At 36.9% G+C, this 23,556-nt stretch overlaps 1 protein-coding gene across 1 annotated transcript in view; it reads right to left on the reverse strand.

Annotated features, from left to right (window-relative positions):
* Positions 1–23,556, reverse strand: part of KIF26B (kinesin family member 26B) — a 185,754-nt gene that overhangs the window by 139,259 nt on the left and 22,939 nt on the right. The window contains exon 3 of the mRNA XM_065735770.1: positions 12,063–12,229. Within this exon, the coding sequence (XP_065591842.1) occupies positions 12,063–12,229 (167 nt within the window). The remainder of the gene's footprint in view (positions 1–12,062; positions 12,230–23,556) is intronic.

Raw genomic sequence — 23,556 nt, forward strand, 5'->3', positions numbered from 1 at the left:
CATCCTCATCCCTGATTCATGGTTAAAATTTCCTTGCTGCTGCTTTTCTCTTTTTTTTCCCCCAAGATGCACCCACCATCCTCTTTCTAAGAGCTTTTCCATTTTGAAATATGCTGGTTTATACAACAAAAAAAGAGCTGCATCACCATGCTTTCCTTCTTATATAACAGGCCACAGAAAATCAATTTACATTTTTAGAAGCCTTCATTAAGAAGAGTTGCTAATCTTAAACCTGCAATAGTTAAAAACTGTCTTACAATACAGACCTTACTTCAACTCTGAGCTTTTCTTTCATTTCTTAGCCATTGCCTCTTTTTACATATCCAATAGACTTAAGAGCTCTCAACTTTCAAATTTCACATCAGTGCAATTATATTTAATCAACTCCACTTGATATTTCTTTCTGATGAGATTTACAAGTCATTCTCACAAGAGCTATTTTCCATAAGTTCATGTTGATTGGCATTAATTATATTTCTTTCTTTTAATTCTTTATTAATTAATCTTTATTAATTTGAACAAACTTCTGCTTTGCAGGGTATGTAACTGGATTTTTATGAGCAACAGGGTGCTTTCAAAATGCTAAAGGAGGTTGAAAAAACAAAGAACTAATTGCATTGCAGAAGCTAAGTAGCTGCTCAAAACCAAATATCATCCATCCTCAAGTTCACAGTATAGTCTTAAGGGAGCAATTCAAACCCACAAAGCAGAACAGACAGTTTCTTGCAGGAAAAGCTGCTGGGTGGCCAGAGCTGAGGGGAGACACGAAAGAAAAGGAAATGCACAAGGAACAGGCGAATGTCTATTTCACAAACAAAAGGGATGAATATTTGCCTGCCTGCAGAATATCTGACATGCACTGACATTCCCAAGAACTTTGAGACACAGCCCAGATTGCTATTCCCCAGGCTACATCCCTGCAGCAAGAAACTCCATCATCCCACTGCTCACGCACACAGTTTATACTAAGGACTCTGTTGTCACATACACGGTCACCATCACTGTATATAATCAGGTTTTGCTGTTACTAGGCAGAACTCTTCTTACTTTGGGGAATTAAAAAAAAATGACCAGCTTCTGTCACTAATTGATAGGAAGACTGATCTCACAAAGCACTTTGTGTGTGCCACTCTTCAAATCTGTGGTTGCCCAGCTGTATCACAGGAATCACTGTTGTTTTTTCTGGGGAGGGCACTAGGATTGTTCGTTTTGTTGCTTAAAAAAACCCACAGGGCCGGAACAATTAAGGTAACACCCTTCACAGATCAACTATAAAACTCAGCTTTTGATGTACACAGAACTGTAGGGATATTCTGAGCTGGAAGGGACTCACAAGGATCATCAAGTCCAATCCCAGGCTTCACACTGGCCTACCTAGAAATTAAATCCTATGTCTGAGAGTATTGTCTAAGAGCTTCTTGAACCCCAACTAGAACTGTGAAGAATCACTTCCTAACACCCAAACTGACCTTCCCCTGACAGCTCCCTGCCATTCCCTTGGGCTCTGTCACAGAGAGCTGAGCTCAGCACTGCCCCTCCACTCCCTGTGAGGAGCTGCAACCACCATGGGGGCTCCCCTCAGCTCCTCTGCTCTGAGCTGAGCAAATTCAGGGTCCTCAGCTGCTCTTCTTACTCCTTCACCATCTTTGTTGCACTCTTTTGCACACTTACTCATAGTTTTATGTCCTTCTTACATTGTAGCATTCAAACCCGCATCCAGTGTTCGAGGTAGGCTGCACAGCACAGAGCAGAGTGGGACAATCCCTCCCCTTGCCCGCTGGCACGTTCAGCTTGCCATCAGCCAGAACCCCAGGTCCCTTTTTGTAAGGGCTCCCATCCAGCCTTTTGTCACCCAGTCTGTAAATATAACCAGGGTTGCCCTGTCTCAAGAACACAATCAATGGGAAGATGTAGTCAAACCAGGGAAATAAGTAGCTTCTAGGAAGAAGAAGAGGAATATTTTAACTGTATTCCACCCACAATATTGCTTTTAGGCGTCTGTTATAGTTCTGGCTGGAATAGAATTTCCTTCATAAAGGTTTGTATCATACTGTGTTTCGGATATTCAGAGAAAATAGTGGCAGTGATTCACTGTTATTTGTACTCACTGCAGCGCAGTACTTACACAGTGTGAAGGACTCTTCTACATCTCATGCTACCCTGCCAGCCAAGAGGCTGGGGGAGCAGTAAAAGTTTGGAGGGGACACACCAGTAGAGCTGACCCAGGCTGACTGAAGAGGTATATGCCATACCATAATGACATCATGCCCAGCAATAAAAGCTGAGGTAAAGCTAGAGGAAGGGGGATGTTCAGAGTGATGACATTTGTCTTTCCAAGAAACTATTAATGTAAGATGAACCTTGCTTTCCTGTAAGTTTCTGAATACATCTGCCAATGAAAAGTAGTGAATGAATTTCTTGTTTTGCTTGCATGTGCTGCTTTTGCTTTACCCAAAAATTGTTTTTACCTCCACCCATAAGTTTCATGCTTTTACCTTTACAATTCTCTCCCACAGTCCCACCTCAGGACAGCGGGCAAGCAGCTCTCTAGACTTAGTGTCCAGAGTTAAACAACAACAGTGTACTAAAACTCATGAACACAGAGCCACATAGAATCAAATGCACCATAAGAAAGAAGCAAGGGAAGGTAATAGGAGTGCATGGAATAAATTATAAGAAAATTCAGGAGAGATGACAAAAGCAGGCCATAGGAAACTCTCTCAGGAGGAAGATGTTTGTGATGGGAATATCATTCAAATCTGGGATAATTAAATCATTAGACAACTGTACTGTGTTCCAATGAAATGCTGCTAGCAACATCATTACAAACACTGTGAACTTCAAGCCAGTGTACCAAAAGTGGTGCAGAAGCACCAAGGAAAATAAATAATTATTTTCCTATTAAAGCACATTGGAAGGAATTAGATATCAAAGAGCACTTTACCACTTGAGATTTATTTTCATGTACTTGCCAGGTCAGAAAGCATTGGGTAAAACTAGGCAGATCCAGCTTGTCAAGACAGATCAAGCTAGATAACTTCCTGTTTTAATAGTCATATAAAGGAGAAAATAAGCTTATAAAAAAAAATATGTATTTTCATGCTCCAATATCATCCTTGTGTCTCCAACATGTGGGTGTGGAGAGAATTTGCTGTTTGAAAACAGACACGAAGAGGAAATTTTCAACTTAAAATTCATTGTTAGCACTTGCTGCTCTTCTGCTGCTTGTGTGGAAAACGAAGAGTGCCTAGCTAAATTTTCTGATTCTTCTCCACCCCCATCTTCTGCTAATAGCTGGGGTATGAGGGCTGTAGTAGTTAGTTCCTAATACAGTAAGGTTCATGAAAACAAATGCCAGTACTGTATACATCTCTGATGACTCTTGACACTGGGAGTCAAAGTATGAAATCATTTACCCCCTCTGACCTGCAGCAGCAGCGCCAGCAAGCATGGAGAAGCTTTCCATAGAGAAATCCTGTTGTGGCCTACACAGTCATCTGGTATTCAAATCAGCACAGTTTGTGGTGATGGCTTTTTCCATGAAACATCAATGTTTAATGGTTCCTGAGGATATGAAACAGAGGCTGGAGCTGTCAATGCTGTTTGATTCTCAGCCAAAGACTGTGCAATTATGAATGAACCGCTATCGGTGTTCCATACTATTATCCATACAAGAACAGCAGAGTAAATACTAGATGCAGAAATGACTACATCTAAAATCTTACATCTTGCATCTTTTTTAAGTCCCAGAAAAAGCTGACTGAGTTGTGTCATAGACAGGTTTCCTATATAAGTTTATACTTCTAGAACATTAACTCACTGAAGGTGTATTTTCATTACCTTCTCTCCAATGCAAATTATTTCTTTGTCCACAGAGACATTCAGGACATTCAGGACGACAGTAGGCTGAAGCATGTAAAGTACAAGGATATGTTGAGACATCTGGGTTTAGTGAGCCCTGAACAGGTAAATAGGAAATCTTAGAGCTATCTACAGCTGATGAGAGGATTTAAAGAAGACTAGGCCAGATGCATTCCTGGAGATGCAAGGGGATAAGAGAAGAAGCAAAAGACAAGTTGCAACATGGGAAAATTCCAATTATACACACTTTGTTTCACCATGAATGTGTGGCCAAACAATGAAACAGGGACTCCACAAATTTGTCCGAACTCCATCAAAGACATATTCAAGGCTCCAAGAGATGCAACCTTAAGCAATCTGATGTAACTGGGCTTGCTCTGGACAGACTAGAAAACCTGGAGGGATTTCTTCCAACCTGAATTATTTTGTAATTTTGTAAACATCAATTGTTAAGAGACATGCAAAAGACTACCGTAGCATATTTGAGTATAAGGCTTTGAACATTTGTATGTTTGAGAAATGCAAAGCCAGCAAGGGATAAAATCAGATTCTGCTGTAAATTAAAGAGGAATTTTGTTTCCAGGGACATCTGGGATATGCGTGTGCAATTGCCATACTACTAAACAAAGACTTGGCACAACGAAAAAGAAAAGGATCTGTTTCCATTTAAGATATTGTCCCCTTTGGAGCTAGCATAGTCTATAATGTGTTTGGAGTTTTACTGTAGTTTTTTTGTTGTGAATTAAAAATAAACAGTTTTCAACATTCAGGAATAGTGCTTTATGACAAAACTAGAGAGAAATCTGAATCAGAGCACAGCTATTAAGTCTGTCTCACAGAAGTAATGAAAAAGTTGTAATCATCACAGGTGCAGTTTTCAGAAGCTACCTAAAATTTCAGGAGTCACGATTTCAGTGATAGCGACTGTTACTTAAGCTCATAAGCACTCAATTTATGAAATCGGGACCTAGGTTTCCCAATCATTCTCACCTTGTAAGATTGATCTCATCAGCAATTTTGAACATTTTACTCTAGGAGTTTAAGGTTCTTGTATTCATAACGTACTTATTTCTAACGCAAATTAAAGCTGAAACTCAGTCTGAACATATTCTTCAGATTTAAACTTCAGCCTAGATCCATAAAAAGCATTAATTACAGGATTTCCTAGCAGCTCAGATAATGGTAAAGTCACAAACTCACACGAGGAACCTGATTTCTACACGCAGGATATAGTAAGAGTCAATAGCTTTGTTCAACAAAATTCCAGCTTCGCACACCAGAAACACAAGCTGATCCAAAGGTAACACTGAAGAAAGAAAATTCTGAGAATGTCTCTTTCCTTAACCACAGCATTTCTGTAGCACAGAAAGACCTGTGTGAAATATGGAGTCAGCCCCAGTTTTCTTCTTGGGTGAGAGTTACAAATTCACACATAGTGGCTGGCACCTCTTCTTTTAGAGAAGAGAAGGAAGAGTAGCTACAGCCTGCCTGATCTTGCTCTCTGAGCCTAGGGAAGGGATCTCCCTCTCCTTGTCAGCAGCCCTGTAGATCCTGCCACTCCTTTCTACACAGCTGACATGACTGGAGCAATGGTACTATACAAAAGCACGCTCACACAGCACAATTGTGGTCCTCTAGGGATTACAGGATATTTTCCATCACCTCTTCTGTATGTATGTGCATAAGCAGGTGCCCTAGAATGAATGTAGTGTTTCATTCAAGTATAGGGTTGTATTTAAATGCAATTTATTTTACTGACTTTTACTGAGGTGGAGTACATCTCCATCCATAAGAGAAGCACAGTGTTTACATGGCCTCTCCATTTGCACTAGCATATTGCTAATTAAGCAACAACGTGCTGCATCCATGCCCATATTCATGGCATATGAAAGATTTTGCTTTGTGATAATAGTTGTCAATAACATGCAATGAACTCTTACCATGATGTAACAATTTCATGCAAGATAACAATATGATTATTACTTATACACAAATCCTATATACAGAAAGGTTAAGGCGTTTGAATGAAAAATGTGATGAACCAAAAACAACAACTAAGACAAATTCTGTTTTCCTTCATCCTACAACAGTAACTAAATCCAGTGTCATTATTCCTAAAAGACCCCTTACGTTTCAGGCTCAAATTTGTTGACGATTAGTTTATCCATAACATCATTTGAATCCTTTGTGAAGGATACAGCCTCAGTAAAAACCCACAGAATCCTCTTGGTACATTTTGCTCATCTTCTTCAACTGATTAATCCTATTGACTCAGGTGTTGCTAGCTTCTGTCTGCTCCTTACAGACAAAGGAAATTTCATATTGGTCTGTTCCTATTGCTTATGTTACTGATTTAGATTTTACCTCTTTCCTCCAAACACTGACATCTCTCCAGCTTGCAGACAATTATATTACATACTGAGCACTTGTCTGAAGCATTTGTCTATGTTGTAGAGCTTCTCTGCAGCAGACAGCATGTCGGTGCCTGTGGATTCTCTGAATTCCCAGAGATGGGAACCAGATGCTGCCATAACTAAACATAAAAAAAATAGCCTCTCACTATAAAAAAAAAATAGCCCTTGAAGGGCTTCATTCAGATTTTATGATCCATCAAGTGAAACAGCTGGATTTGGGTTGTTTGTTTTTTTAATACTGGTTTTATCCCAGTAATTTTTAAGTACACACAAAATCTTTGACTTCAGATACAGTATGTTTTTTATTTCAGCTTTTGTTGCTAACTTCTCATCTTAATTTTGATGTGAAAATATTAAGATGATCTTTTCTCACTCATATGATTTTGATCAATATCTTCATGTCAGTGATAAACTCCCATCATCTTTATTCACTGGTATCCTTAATGCAAAAAGTGAGGAAAGAAATAAAGAATTGATAATAGTTTAGGGTGTGCTTTTTTTTTTTTTGGGGGGGGGGGAGGAGGTTGTTTTTGTTTTTGAGGTTTACTTTGTTTCTGTTTTAAGATATACACTGATACACTTTCTGAAACAGACAAGAAATGGTGGGAATAGGAAAACAATGAACTACTAAACCAGATGTGTGCCCAGGGAAGCTATGAAAGAAAACAGATTCCCACATCCTCTTGCATATAAGGCAAAAGTGAACATTCTAAATACTGGTAGCTTAAAACACAAAAAGCCCTCTGAAGTTCAACTAGAGAAAAGAAAAAAAATATGAAAAATAAACTATTTGTCAATCCCTCCTAGCTAAATTAAAAAAAAAATACTTATTCACAGCAATTTTATCTGAAGTTTTGTTACAGCATTTTTGGCTGAGAAAAGAAATAATAATCCTTTTTGCCGTAACTTTAACAAAAATGAACATATCTTCCCAGATTGTTAAATGAGGTTATTATGATTCTTTAATGTAACTTCCTGCATAGCAAAATCAATGGATCTTCCCTACATTGAATCTCTTAAAAACCACAAACCATGGTTAACAACAGCCCTTTTTTTTTTTTTTTCTGTTCAAGTATCTTTTTTAATTGAAAAAACACACACAAAGAGAATTCACTGCTACTCTTGTTCGTTTCAACGGGTCATTGCCCTTTCTTATGTATGCATGTTTCATTACAACTCTGAGTTTGTCTAGATTCAACTTCCTGCTATTACAACTTGACATGCTTTTCTCTGCTAGACTCAAGTCCTTTCGTATCACATTTCTGCTCCGTACTAGTGTTTCTTGTGCATTGCCAACATCTCTCTCTAAATCTGTTTGATAAACTGAGGAACTCAAGCTGCTAGAAGGCATATTTTCCAAATTTCAAACAATTTTAGTGTCACTTCTAAGCCCTTTTCATTATTTCAGCAGCTTTCTTAATCTGTGCACATTAGAACTAGACAGAATATTCTAGGAGTGCTAGAATGTCTATTTCAAATGCAGAGTTAAAGTAATGTCCCAGTCTCTTTTCATATGTTCTTATTCTTGCAGGTATTCAACTGATACATTAGCCTTCCTGGCCACAGCAGCCCTTTGTGCACTCATAATGCAACTAATTAACCACAATGTACAGAACCTTTCCAGTAAGAGTTTCTCAGTACATAGGCCCCTAATCTGTAAGCATGGTCTATATTCTTTATTCCTGAATTTGTGGTATTACATTTGACGATATATAATACTAGCCCAGATAACTAAACAATCTTTCCAACACTACCATTTCAGAATCACCTGAAAGGTGTTATATTTCTCCAGTTAACATCTGTGATATCCCTCAACAGAAGTAATTTAACACAGTACATAATTTCATCTAGTTTTGTCTATTAAATGCATTCCAAATATTGTTTGCATTACTCTAATTAAGAAAACAGAGTGCTAACCCAAACAGCTCAGTGAAATTCACATACATTGTATCAGTTGTGCTTTATTAACTAACCTCATTATAACCTTAGGAGAAACATTTCAAAACAGTATGACCAGCATGCACTTTCCATAATCCTAAACTCACTGTCACTTGTTTATTCATGTTACTGTACCCCATTACAGGTAATTTTACCTTGGATCGCAGTTACGTCCAGGATTGCTCCTGGAGATCTCAATTGTTCTGCTAAGCCCTTCTTTAAATAGGTCTTAAATGACGTATAGATCTTTAAATGCCATATTAGCTCTCACGCAACCAGAATGTCACAATTTATCAAAATTCTTCTATTTCCCTTATTTCTGTTCCAATTCCAATGCGCATTCTAATTCAGAAGAAGCATTCCTCATCCCTATCCGTTCTTAACATTAGTTCTGTAATACAAAATATTTCTCTTCAACTCGTGGAATTACAGTATTATTTTTCTCAGCTTTCATTACACAAGCACACTTACAGCCTTCATTAAAATACAGGGGAAAAAAGCACAAGGATCTCAATGTGTGAAATCTTAAGATTCTTAAAACTTGAAGTTCCAAGAAATGATGATTTGGTGCCACTTCAGTAATAACTAAAAAGTAGAAGTAGGCAACCTTGAGCTTTTGCATAATGATGACATGCTCTGTTCAGGACAGGTTTGTAACTCAGCTTGCTTACAAATGGCCTGAACAAAAGAAACAATGCTGCCCAGTTTCTATGTACTTTTTTATTTCTAATGAAAGACTGATTTTCCCCTATATTTACATACAAAGATGTATTCTGATGTGAGATAGAAATAATTTCTGCTAATTTTTCTCTTTGACTAGATTTCTACAGTTTTTAATGTATTCATCATTTTTCTTAAATTCCAAGAGACCATTGATGTAAATAGAATAATAGAGTAACTTGATTTCTTTCTCTCATAACCGCTGAGGTAGTAAAACAAAAGACTGCCTTACTAGTTATCAGTACCAGTCTTCAGTCTGATTACTCAAATGAGGATGATCAATAGACAAAGAAATTCACTTAGATTGTATATGTCCTAAACAGACATTTATATCCATGAAATAATTTCTAAAAAATTAAAGAAATTGAATATTTATTCAATTCCAAAAAATAGGCAACTGAATAGAAGAAGCAGACTACATCAACATTTTGATTGACTCTCTGAGCAGCTGAGTGGAGAACTCTGCAGACAGGGTACATCGCAGCTGGAGTTTCAAGGCTACTTAAACAGAACTGTAACAGTACTTAGTGAAACAGGAAGCCAGTAAGCAGAATAAAAAGTTTGCCACTCTGAACTTCCAGGTGTTTAAGAAAAAGTCTTGTTACTACGGATTTATGATCTCTTTGAGAGAAGGTTAGTCCAGTGGTGTTAAAAACAGACAGAAAACAACTGGTGCAGCCTATAATTTTCTGCTATAGACAGTGCAACTACAACCATTTGTCTTTCTCTCTCTTCAAGCCAAGATAGAGACACCATAAATCAGATCTCCTGTGTCAAGGTTTAAGGGAAGGAAGAAATATGCAAAACAGTAAATCAAAATGAAGCTGCATCTACTATAGTTGGCAGACACAGCTATACTAGAAGTCAGAAGATTAATGCTGTCCATTTTTATTTCCACTGTCCTAAGGGTAAAAGCCAAGATTAAACACCAGGAGTCTTTGGTAACAGGTGCTGAGGGATTACAGCATATGCTGCCAGCAATTATTCTCAATGTTCATGTCAGGTGTGGCAAAAGGCCACACTATTGGACCAGCAGTACCCACGTATATAAAAATAGTAAGCTCCTAGTTCTTAAGCCTATTCCACTCCTATGTGTCTCAAGTAGTTACAACCAAAAGTTCTCATGAATGCCTTGACATTTCCTTCATGCTATAACATTTCCGTTAATTGGGTTTTTTCCATGATGATGGATGACTTTTATATCTGAGGTTCATTTGAAATTTGCTTTGCTCTTAAGAAAAAGAATGAAATGCTGTGTGATATGATTCAAATTCCAGAAGTTATTTTCCATTTTTCCACTTCCAAGCTCAGGTACAAATTAGCAAACGTGTGTGTGTAATAAACTCTTACTTACTGACCATAACATCACATACAACATATGTACAAAACACACACACACAAAACAAACAAACAAAAAAACAAACAGGCATTCATAATCTGTAATTAATGACTTTATAACACAGAACCATTTTAATGAGTTTCTTAATCACTGCCTTCTACTTTATATTTTATAACACATAACAAGCAGATTTGTATCCTTTCCACCAGAACTTCACCAAAATGCAAAACATATGAGATACAAAAGACAAATTAACAGGAGGTCCACATTTTGAAAGTAAGATGTGGAATTTCTTGTTAAAATGTTAGGCAAAAAGATTTTCTTTTGGTTTTCTGCTTGAACTATCAGCTGATGAAATAATATGAAGGCCAGAGCTAAACAGACTTATATAAATGATATTAATCAAATTTAGTAATCCAAACTAAACTAGTCCCTTCCATTTTGCTAAAGCAGAGTTTAAAAATAAACAGCCTAAACATGAGATCTCTCTTCTGAGCCAAGGATATCCAAGAATTCACACAATCAGCTAGAAACTAAGAGTAATACTGAAAATGCTGGGATTTATACTAGAGATTTTGAGTAAATTTAGTTAGTTTCCTGCATTTCAGCAGTGTATATTTAGAGAAAATGAACCCTATCAGCATAAAACAATACAAAAGTGAAGAGCAAATGAGTAAAGATATCTTCACAAATCAATTCATGCTAATGTTTATGCTAACCCCAAACTGCATTTGAGTTAGATGTTCATTCAGCACTTTAAACTGCCTGAAGCCGAATAGAAAGGGATAGCAAATCATGATCACTGTCCTCATTCACATTCGCTATTGCAGCATCACATCTGTAAAGGAGAACATCAGAGCTGTTCCAAATAATATACACTGCTCCTATAAAAATTCTTCTCTTACTCCTCTTACATGTCTCATTTATCATATTACATTGGTTGAATGTGTGCAGGAAATGTGAGGAAAAAGTAGAAAAGGAAAGTCTTCATTCTAGACTTACAATCTTCAAAATTCATCAACTTTGATTTTTTTTTTTTCCATTTGCCTTGATAACTAGTAGTTAGCTCTGTAAATGGGGAAAAAGCTAACATGAATCTGCCTGGAGTGGTTACTCATAAATTCATTCAATGTTTTTAAATTCAGATATCTTACTAGATTGGATGGAAAGTCAGTTGTAAATAGTATATTCTCTTGTCCTTTCATTATTTCCACAACTCTTTCCAACTCAATCTTCTAATTATTGAAGACAAAGATTATTTTAACTTCTTCAGTTACATCATGATTCAAGTGGACTGAAAAGATTGTTCTCTAGAGTGCATATGTCTGCACAGAAAAAATATTTCCATTGTTGATAGTGAATATTTCACTTATTAGCTGTTATGCCCATTTAACAAATCATTTCACCAAAAAAAGAAATAGAGATGGCCGTACGATTTTTAATGAAATTTTGCCTAATCAGATTTTTGAAAATTCAGTTAGAAACACTGGCTGAGTATTCAACAGAAAGGGTATCCTGAGGCTGAGTTTAGACTATCAGGTCAATTCAAAAGCAAGGCAGAAACAGAAACTGAAATAAAAAACATTAAATATTCCAAAGGTGTAAGTCCTGATAATGCCTAGATGGAAGTAAAATTCCCAGTAATTCAGCAAGTTTGTGATAGAGTTGTATGTATAGATACATCTCTTGGCACATGAGCAGTAGTTAGTCAATCCCATGCCTTCAGTACAGAATTCCCTTTGAAAGAAATCATATTTCCAGAGAAGTAAAATCTGAGAGATCTTTCTTACCTGGCAAAAAAAGATGCTGCCACCGAGGTGCCTGTGGATACATCAGCAGCAACATACGTGCTCTGGGAAGCAGGGAAGCTGTACAAGGAAGGTTTATCTGCATTGTAGCGGTTCAATGCTGCTTCAGTCAGGCCCTCTCGACTAGTCTCTGTCATAAGCTGAGATATCTGAAAACAGAAAGAAAAAAAAAAACAGTGAGTGTAATCAGCTTAAGCTCTCTAGCTGACCTTTCCTCATCCAGAAGTGCCTCTGGGTTGCAGTTGGAGTGAGAGAGAAATTTCATTCACTACATCTTTGCAGTTCTATGAACAAGTTTATTGCATCTGTCACGCCACTCTACATTACTTTGTCTCAGACCTAACCTAGCTTGCATTAAAATTAATGGGATAAATTAATACCATCATTACAAATGTCAATAATGTCAATAGATTTCCATCCATATGGAAAGAGTAAACCATAATAGTTGGATTTCACATTAAGGTAACCAAAAGAGCTTTGAAATATGTAAGATATTTCTATTTTCCTTCAGGAAAAAGAAAACATGCATTTATTCACCTTTGTAAAATAATAGTGCTACTTCATAACTATTTCTGTTGACCTTTCTTCAGGAAAGCCAATGCACAGCATAAGAAGGAATCCCTTAGAATCTTAAGACTATTCATCATTACCATTCATTTTCACAGGCTTTCTTAAAAAGTTTTAAACACTCCATGATTTCATTCTTCTGATGGCCAGTCAGCATTTTATATGTTCCGAAGACTCATCTCAGTCTACTTTGTCTGAAAAAGGCAGATGATGCTAGCAATCTTCCAAGGCACAGCTTCCTTCCCCCTGCAAAAAGTTTACTAGAACCACTCTCCTGTGTTCTATTTCATTTCTTGTGCCTATCTTTACCACCACAATAAAGCAGGCAAATAATAACAAGATCATTTCTCTGTGAGGTATATCAAGAAAATTGAAATCATCCTGTAGTTAACTCATTTTCCAGTTAGGATTGCTTTAGTTTTGCTGTTACACATTTTGGTGAATGAAGGCAAAGCTGAAAAAATACAACTTGTATTTAGAAAGGAAAACAACATGGGATATGATTATATTCTTTCTATCCTGCAGAACATTATTCCATAATCATTGACCAAGCACCAAGCCACCTCTGTTTTCTGTCTAGAGAAGGGTTACCCATTCTACTACAGCTAGAATATAGTCTAAGAGTTCCTCCATATTTTACATAGCTGCAGTCTCTTATCTGCGATACCTCAAGGACAAGAGTACATTAGCCACCGTATTTTATGAAGAACCAGCTAAAAGTGCCCTTGTCATGTTTCCTGCCCACTGCCTTTCTGCTTTACAGATTCACTGTAATGACTGAGCAGCATTCCCAGAAGCTACTACTGAGATAGTGGACTTAAAATCATCTCATACTGCTATCAAAACTCAGGAATATAGGCTACCTGCCAGTATCTCTCCATATTTTCAGCACACAGGTAACCAGACTCTTCAATGTTTTGCTAACCAATTTAAGTCCACTTGAGGCATTCAATACACTTGAATTCACTACAGAGTGATTTGCTGATTTTTTCCATAATTTTTGTTAATTCGGTTATTTATATTTGCAGGGAGTTAGCCAGCACAAGATTTTGCTCCATCACCCCCAGATTACCTTGAAACCAATTTCATAATTTGCTATAATAACCACCACTAAACAGACTAATTTAAAAGGCTTCTCTTTTAGAACAGAACACATAGACAGATTTAACCATCTTAGTCCATCTGCTTCATATAAGTGAAATTAGGGCTATGGCAGGAGAAATAGAATTAGATAATGTTTAGAGGTCCCCTCCAACCCAAACTCTTTTATCATTCTTTGATCATTATTCAATTTAGCCAGTGCTGACAGTGTTAACAGGAAGTAACACTTACTTCACAGGAACCTGATAGCAATTAAGCTAATGAGTTGTCTTATCTCAATGATAGTCTCAATTGCAATCATAACTTCCCATCTATTGCCAAATACAAATTTCCACAGCCACAGCAGCATATTTCTATTGCTGTCAGCAGATTCCCTCAAGCAAAGCTTGAAAGAGGTACTTCAGCCAACTGCATAACAGGAAAGGACTTGGGATATCCAAAACACACACATCATGCCATGGTCATAGAAGGAATAACTGAATAGCTTCTGCAATTATGGAGAATTTGAAGTGATCCAAATTCATAACCACAAATGCTATTAACAAGAACATCACAGAGTAAACATGAAAAATTAAGAGAGACAAACTGAGTGTGAACATTTCCTGTAAGGTATCATACTCAAGTTCCTTTAAAAGCTGATTAGATGCTTGGTTCATTAACATAGCCCATAATCAAATACTCACTTACCTAGAAGACATGAGATTATTCTAGAAAAATACATACATAGAACATTCCTCCTCACCTGTGCAAACAGGAATAGATATTAGACAGGAAAAGGTACATTTATGCCTTTTAATAAATGGGGATGAGTATTTTAAAAAGACTGTACTTAGACCACACTTCCTTATATTAAAAATGCAAAGGAACTGAATAATAGACAGGAAATAAACAAATATATTTACAGCTTCCGTATTTGTGAAGCATCAGATTCATTTTAGGAATAACATATTTATGAACATGTATGTGGACGTTTCTATAATTTGTCATTAATACTATTTTTATCACATCATACAGTAGTCTAAACACAAGAATGGTAAAGCTGCTCAAACTGCAAGCTGTGAAACATCTGTGTGATACTGACCACAAGAGTAGACTGGAAAGGCAGCAATTCCTTGCAACTCTCAACTTGCTTTGGTGTAGAAAGCTACTGTAGATGTTGACAATGAGACAACTATGAAAAACAGCATTTCAGCATAAACAGATATAGGTAGAGAGCCCACCAAGAGCTGCACTGGATGGACACTCATATTGGAGCAAATATGCTTTCAATACTCCTTAAGTCCTGAGGGTTTGGCACCACTCACTGTGTGGTTTTCTTACCTGATGATACATTTTCTGGGTAGAACCTGTTTCTCAATGTGAGCTCTCGCAGAATCAAACTCCCAAATTTATATGCTATCTGTCCTTCAGCTCTGTTAATTTGACATTTGCCTGTGCAGTGACACTGATGACAGGATATTGCAAAGATACCAAAATGGGACCATATGTTATTTTGCTTAAAACAAGGCATAGATAAACTAAGACAGAATAAGTTGCTTAAGTTACAGTCCAGGATCTCCTAAACTAGGAATGGTTTCCAGTTTCCTTTTGTCTGACAAAGTTGGGTTTTCAACAGTGCCCAGAAGCAATGGAAGTTGAAATATTTCCCTAAATTTCAAAAATTCTACTGTTTCTCATCTAGGAAGTGTGCAACACTTCTCCATGCTATACAAGTCAAAACACACAGAAGTACTTAGTGATAGAGCAATACTCAGCCTCAAATGGAACAACTGGTTTTGCTTGAATTTGCTTCTCGAGTTACCATGTTGTTATCTTTTCCTTATATCAAGGCAAGAGCAGAACAAACTAGAATATGACGTCTAATTATGGAATTGTCCCTCTGGACACTCAGCCAATGGAGATGAAGCATGATGTCAACCTTAGGCCAGGCTAGGAGCCTTCTTTGTGTCCAGCACTCATCACAGCACTGTTTATATTACAGAAGTTTCAACCTTTGGGTCAATACACAGACTAAGCATTTCACCTGAAATCTATACACACATATGCAATATTTGCAAAAACCTCATATATACCAGAGTTCAATACATACACACAAGAAAATGGACAGAAATAAATTCAGATAATTCATATCCAATTATCTAGAGACTACCAACTAATTCTACTGTATTTCTTTTGCTTCATAGGCCAAAGAGTTTGGAAATAATTTAAACTGTTATACAAAACCAAAGAGTGGGATTTAGAAGTCTTTTCCCATCCCACTTTCTTTGTGCCCTGCAGTTGTAGTATCAAAAAATACCTTTCTGCTCTGACACTCTTTGCTGAAGATCGTGCATATACAAAAATGAGTAAAATAAAACAATAGACATTTAGAAAATCTTAGAAAATGTCTTTTTCTCTATCCTTGTTCAAAAGACATAGTTGAAAATCATGTTTTGACCGTTAATGAACAGTTTTTTGGGAGTTATTTGTTTTATTTTGGAGGGAAAGAGTGTGGTGGAGTGTAAGTAATGTATGACTGGCAAGGATGCTTCACAAATCTGTCCCTTCAGTGTCAGTGCCCCTCTCACTAGTCACTGTTTCTGGATTTAAGGTAGAAAAGAAAAAAAGAAGATTCCTCGATGCTTTCTCTTGTCTTTTGATTACCCACATACCATATACATGAGGTTTAAGATAAATTAATAGGATGTATTTTGAGAAATTCCTCTATTGAATTATTGGCAGCACATCAGTGAATGGATAAGCAACAGAAAGACAAAGCATGGAACAATGCAACCTTTCATGCCTCAATAAAAACCTTTTAAGTGCACATGGAACAAGATGGATGTCCATCTCCAGGCCCCATTTTTTCTCCTGTCTCATAAAAGTGAGGCAGTCATTAACCTCTTCTTTCTCTGCTTTCTGACAGTATACAGCAAGAGCTGGAGATAAGTCACGATTTAAATTCTCTATTCCATATGAAGTAGAGTTAAACCACAGGGGTTAGCCAGGTGAAATTCTCATTCTATTCCAATTAAAGAGACATTCTGTGAATAAAACTTCTGCAGTATGAGATTAATTATATTTACATAAGCGCATTTTATAGCCAAGCTCATTAATGTTTTTAAAGCTCCTTACTGAAGACTCCACGTGGAAGTGCTATAGAAATTGAAGTTTACATTTATGAAAGAAGTGAAACATTCTTGGTTTTGGAGGATGTCAAGTACTCAGGAACATTCCTGAAATCTAGTACACTTCAGTGACTGCTGAATGAAGTGAATGTACAGAAATGTATGAAACATATCAATATCTGAAGCCAAATTCAAGATAAAAATCTGACATTGGACACCATGTAGAAGATCCTGTTCTCATGAGAGATGCTCACTAGCAAGAAGAAACTGACAATAGAAAGCTTTCATAAATATGCAGGCTCATGAATGACTTCTTTGGCAGCCCACTCTTGATTCAGAGCAGCACTGAATTTTTCACATCATAAATCCTGAAGAAATAACTTTCAGATTTATTTTAGACAGCAAATGTCTACCAAGAAACAGGTTCTTGTGAAAGATTCCCCTTTATAGGATGATTTCATGAGGGAAGCTATAAAAAATACCACTCCAAAAGCTTTAGCACTCTAAAAACATCTCACACTTCTGCTTAGAACACAAATTTAGCAGCTTAACTGCAAGTCTTCCATTATGTCTTAAGTCTTCCATTCTTCTGTTCTGGCTCTTCTTCTGTTCATCTTTTACCTTGTGTCCAACTCCTTTTGGCTCATCAAAATTTTCAGTTCAGATAAAGTTGTTATTCTTGTTTGGCCCAAATACTCTAGATGCTAGTCTGTGGAAGTGAATAAGCAGGCAGTGGGAGAGGCATCTCACAGTATCTCATTCACTCATTCAAGAAAAATCAAGTGAATGCAGAAAGATATCTCTCAAAAAGAAAATATATCAATATATATCAACGTATCCTACAATATGGCTTCTTTATCTGAGTCCTTGAAATACATCCCTTTTGCCAAACATGTAAGCTTGCATACAAACATGCATTAAGTTCTGCATGGCTACGTTTTTTTGTTCTTTATCATAGTATTCAAAGAACAAGATAATAGCTAGGATCAACTCAGCACTACAAAAAGAAAAGTGGATAATTTGACATTTTATATATTTCATTTTCCTAACTTCAGTGTGTTTACTGGGAGCAGTTATCATGTGAAAATAACTAACTGCAGTGGCAGTCAGCTTTACTTACCATCATTAAACAGAGTCAAACACTTTGAGGTAAATCTGATTGAGAGTGTTCTGAAACTGAAGTGGGGCTTTGGGAGTGGGGGAAATTGAGAGAGGAATCTTTTACTGCCTACACAACTCAAAAATTAATTTTTACACATCTGTCACAGGACAAAAAGGAACAATGACACGATTCAATCAAAATGACCTGAAAGTGACAGCAATTTGCAAAGTCACTTGTCTTTAACATATCATGGAGTAGGAGGGAGACGCTCTGTATCTCCTACAAACCACTCACTTCAACAGATAACATTCAGGACAAAATCAACCTACTGAAGAAATCATTTTTGAACAGTAACGAGTTTCTGTAGCTAAGGGCACTGGTGCAGTCTCATAGCATCTTGGCATTTTATTATGACCTTTTTCTCACATGACAGAATACTAAGCTGCTACAGCAGGAGATCACTAACTGCTCATACAGAGACTGAATAAGAGCAAGATACCAATGCTTGATAGTCCTTTCCTATCAAAAGGATGAGGAAAAGGCCAAAAAGGGACACGCACAAGATCTGCTACATTCAACATCTTATTTACACTGTGTGAAGTAGACACACCAAATGCTGCTTATCAAAGGCATTGTGAAAACTGAAACTGAGTGTCCTCAGGCATGCTTTGCTCCTGCTTTATTAATACTTCCACACAAAATCTGAAATATTTTTGAATACATCAATATTTTGTTTTGAAATACAAAACACTGCACCCATGGAAAGAATGAAGTTTTAGGAATCACTGGGATAACAAGAACGTTAATTATGCTTTGCTTCTAACAAGAAGAGTCAGACTGTATTTGGCATAAACTATTTTTACTTAAACATTACTTAATAACAATGACAGCACCTAAAGTTTAAAAGCAGTCTCTTCTGCTGTCCAGAAGAAATATGACCTTTGACTGTGGCAGGCACATCCCATGTCTTTCTATAAACGAGAAAGTCATTTAACACAGATCTGATACACTCCTCAGCACAGGCAAAATCAGTTTTTGCAGACATGGAAACACCCTCCCATCAAAATTGTTGAGATATAGTTACATCTCACGCCCAAGAGCCCATAACATTAAGTATATATTTAAGATATTCAGCAAATCTCTGAATATCTTAAGATCAGTTACTTACAAGCTGATCTCACTAATGCCAGATTTATCCCTCCTGAAAGACATATTCCTCTGATTCCTCATCCCAAGAGTTCTGCCTTAAGAAATAGTATTTTTGAAGTTTTATTTATGCCCTGTTTTTCCATAATAAATAATGACAGCATTTGATATGCTATTCAGTATTCTTCTTACTTTTGCTTAGTCATTCAATGTACATTCTCACCCTGGCTTTTATATTGAAAAACAAAGTAAAAGAAAAAAGAAAACAATCAATCAAAAACTTGCACAGCAATGGCACTTCCTGAAAAACTCTTGAGCACAGTCTCTTCAAAAACCATACCTAGCAAGAAATAAGTGGTGGTGGTTTTGGTTGGTTGGATTTTGTTTGTTTTTCAACATTATTACAAAACAGGAAAACTGCTCTTTTAAGCCTGCAACAATAATTCATTTTCTTGTTCAGCAAATTTCCATACAGATCATAACTCTGCAAATGTAAGTCAGTGCAAATTCTCAAGCTACCTCCAGCACTGGGGCATGAGAGACTCATTGGAGTTGGCTTAGCAATGAAGTCAGTGTTCCCAGATTGTCAATGCTCTTAAATTAACTACACCATAGAAAGATGGTTAGTATCCTATCTACATTAAAATAAATCATTATGTTGAATATGAAAATACACTGTCCAAGCTTGCATCTTGCTCTCTCATTTGTTACTGATACATTTATTGAGTAAAAAGGAAAACAAAAATGATAAAATGTTACAGGAGGGAAAATTACATGGTCTTAAGTATTCAGAACAGTAAACGTCCACCTACAGCAAATCATAGAATTGCTCAGGTTGTAAAGACCTTCAAGTTCATCAAGTTCAACCTCAGCCTAACCATACCACCCTAACAACCCACTCCTAAATCATGTCTCTGGGCATCACATCAAAACAGATTTTCATTACATTCAGGGATGATGACTCAATTGCACCTCCATGGGGAGCCTATTCCAGGGCTTAACAACCCTTTCTGTAAATAAGTTTTTCCTTATATCCAACCTGAACCTCCCCTGGCACAACTTGAAGCCATTTCCCCTTGTTCTGTCACCAGTGAGAAGAGACCAACTCTACTCTCACTGAAATTACCTTTCAGTTATTTGAAGACAGCAATAAGGCCTCCCCTCAGCCTCTTCTTCCCCAGACTAAACAGCCCAAGCTCCTTCAGTCGCTCATACGTATGAATGTATCCTTGTATACAAGTTGCAGGTTCCAGTCTACAGTACTTCTATAGCACTATATCTGTATCACATTCTGCTCTTTTTATTTATTGGCTACTACTTCATTATCTACATTTTATTCTGAAAGGTAGGACCTCCACCATGTTACAAAAAAAAAAAAAAAAAAGTTATGTCACCTTCCGCAGTATTTTGTGTTGCCTGACATCCATTCAGGATAACATCAGCCTCTCCTGTTAATCCTATAGGAAGCCATTGTCAGGACAGCTACCCCAGGTCTTCTCCCTCTCCACACCACAGAGAAGTGGACTACTCATGGACATTCATTAAGCTCCATTGGACAGAACAGTAACTCAAGGTTTCCCAGCTAGTGTATTCCCTACTTGCTCTGCACACACACACACAATAAAAAATAAAAGCAGCAGCTTAATAAAGAGAGGTTCTAGCCACAGTTTTGGGTAGCTAGGTATTTCAGGGATCCAAAAATTAATACTGTGCATGTACACAATAAAATCTACTTGCCTTCTCATCAAGGAGATAATATGGCAACCTGTGAGAAAGTTAATGCTGCCCCTAGCTTTTAGAATTATTATTTTAAATCTACTTCATTAAAGTTGTTAATTCTCTTAATTGCCTGAGTATGGGGTTGCTGCATTATGTGCACGTGGAAAATAACTGCACTTTTTTCTTCTACTTCAACTTTTATTTGCTATCAGATTTCTACCATATCATAAAAGAAAGATCCTTACATGGGAAAAGAACTTTCTTTGTGTGGCTCATTTAAAGTTGACCGCATACATCCAGATTCAGCAGTCACACTGTAAACCCCTTCTGCATCAGTTACCGTTCAAGACATCAGTGGTCAGGCTAATTGTGCTAAAATAACTAGGGCAGAAGTGTGTGTGTGGATGCTGAAAGGTGACCACATCTGACTTGTGCCTGTACACATAATGCAGCAATCACATGAAGTGAATGTACAGTTATGGCTGAGGCAGAAACCTTTCAAGTTCACTGTGTACAGGAGCAATACATTTGTTATGAAAACAAACTTTGATTTCACTGATCAGTTACTATTTTTCCAGGAATGTCAAGACATTATAAGAAGTTCAAATCTTACTGTAGATGTTTCCTTATCACAAACAGGGATCTATAAGTCATTGACCTTTCACTGTCAGTTGACAAGAGCAGCTCCAGAAGCTACCAGAGTGTGTCAGCATGTGGGCTTTACTTAAATGGTGTTATTGACCCAGAAAGCAACCTCTTTCTATAGCTAGGAAGGGAGTAAGCAATAAAAAACACCATTAGTTTTCCCACAGATAGGTGTGGGAATCAGATCATCAGTCTTTATTTAAAAGACGTATGATCAAATTCTACCATTAAAAAGTGGGAAAAAAACCTACTACCTCATTTCCAGTATGAAGAAAAACAAAAAGGGTCTGACAGAGATTCCTGTACTGATTACTTCATGAAAATGTGCCATAACAAGGTTAGGCAACATACACAATCACCACGGGATCTCACATTTTGGGGGATTAGGATCAGTGTAAGCCTGACACATCTCTTATCCAGCTACTCACAGAAGGCTGAGCAGGTTTGACCCTCAGAAGTCTAGTAAATGTCTTGAATTTGTCTGAAGATTGAATTCCTCATTGCAAAGAAATTACAGCTACAGCTAAAGCAGTACTGGCAGACAGTACAGTAATACACAATGTCTATGTGAGTTAGCTAATACGATCATCCATAAAGTACTTCATAGCAACTAGAAGACTTGAATCTTACATCTGAGGCATAAACCTTTGCACAAAAATAAACTCCTCAGCTACATTATTTTTTCTTAATTGCTTTTATTTTTATATGAATTTTGAATTTTATTAATCAGAGGTAAATGTTGGTGGTATGGCAGAACAGGTTGAACCTTCCCATCAATATTCCATTACATTTTGTTGCCATGTGACAGATATCTGCAGAGAGGTAGTCTGACAAAATGGCATCTGACATGGAAGCACATACGAAGCAAAGGGGTAGGATTGAACTCCTCCATGCAGAAAAATTCACTCACTGACAAGTAATACAGATGTTTAGGAAGTTTAAGCCAAGAAAGTGAAAATCCTTCTTGATTCAAACACTTTAAGTTATACTTTGTATATTTTTCCATACACTTCTCAAAATCATCTCTACATCAAAGTATATTTTTTAAAGCTGATTAAATACAAGTTAACCTCTGACACCAATGATTATCAATACTGCTCATGCAGCTTCCTCTTTTGCTGCTACTATGAAGTATTAACCACTAATTATCTAAAAGGACTCCGAGGAGAGTCTTGTATATTCTGATCCATCACTTTGTAAAATAAAAATTAAAATGCACATTTCAATGCTTTGTTAACTTCAGGATAGACCTAAGGTTCTGAATGTTCTCAGCTTTCTTAGAAAACTCCACTGAAAACTGCAGGACGATAAAAAGTTTATAAACACTGCACTGAAACCTTGCTGTCTGGCCATTATGTTGACATTTCCCTTCTCAGCATTTCAGTTTAGCTTAATCAATACTACAGTGTGTCTACCAGTGCATACCTGGATTGGAGTAAGATCTCTCATCTTAAAAAGAGAAATTTCTCTAATTCCTGAAGGAGAAAACATTTTTAGTTTTTTTGTTTGAGCTCAGCTCCACATAAAGCATTTGCAAATGAAACGCACACACTCTCCTGCATGCGATTTAGTTATTAAAGTGCTTCTATATCCATTTAAGTGCTCTAAATAAAATCAGCATCACTGAAGTTACATATATTCAAGTGACCCATTATCATCTGTAACGCTGTCCAAGGAGCCAGTTGGCTTCTCTTTGATGGCATCTCATCAAAAGTTTATGAAGGAGAATTTTTCATACTGCATCATCACATCGTCATAGTTTTATGATTTTTTTTTATTGGTATTCCACATTATAACATCATGTAGTGCATTGGGAGTTAAAGAGTTAATGCTCCAGCTCCACAGATCATCAATAGCTCTGGGTACATCTGTCTCAGAAGAGAAGAACTACATACCCCAGAAGGCTTTGCATTGTTTTGCATTTTTCCATTTTCCACTCAGAAGGAAAGATAAAAACTGTTTGCATGTCAAGAGACACATTCCTTTCTGATTGACCCAACTTGCTAAAAAACTTACCAAGCTACTTGTTTGTCATAATTCTAAAACTGGACTAGAATAATATTACAATAGCATTGGGATTAAACTATTT

The sequence above is a fragment of the Cyrtonyx montezumae genome, unplaced genomic scaffold (genome assembly GCF_038088225.1).
Source record: "Cyrtonyx montezumae isolate F1298 unplaced genomic scaffold, pur_monq_1.0 scaffold_0, whole genome shotgun sequence".
In the NCBI taxonomy this organism is placed as follows: domain Eukaryota; kingdom Metazoa; phylum Chordata; class Aves; order Galliformes; family Odontophoridae; genus Cyrtonyx; species Cyrtonyx montezumae.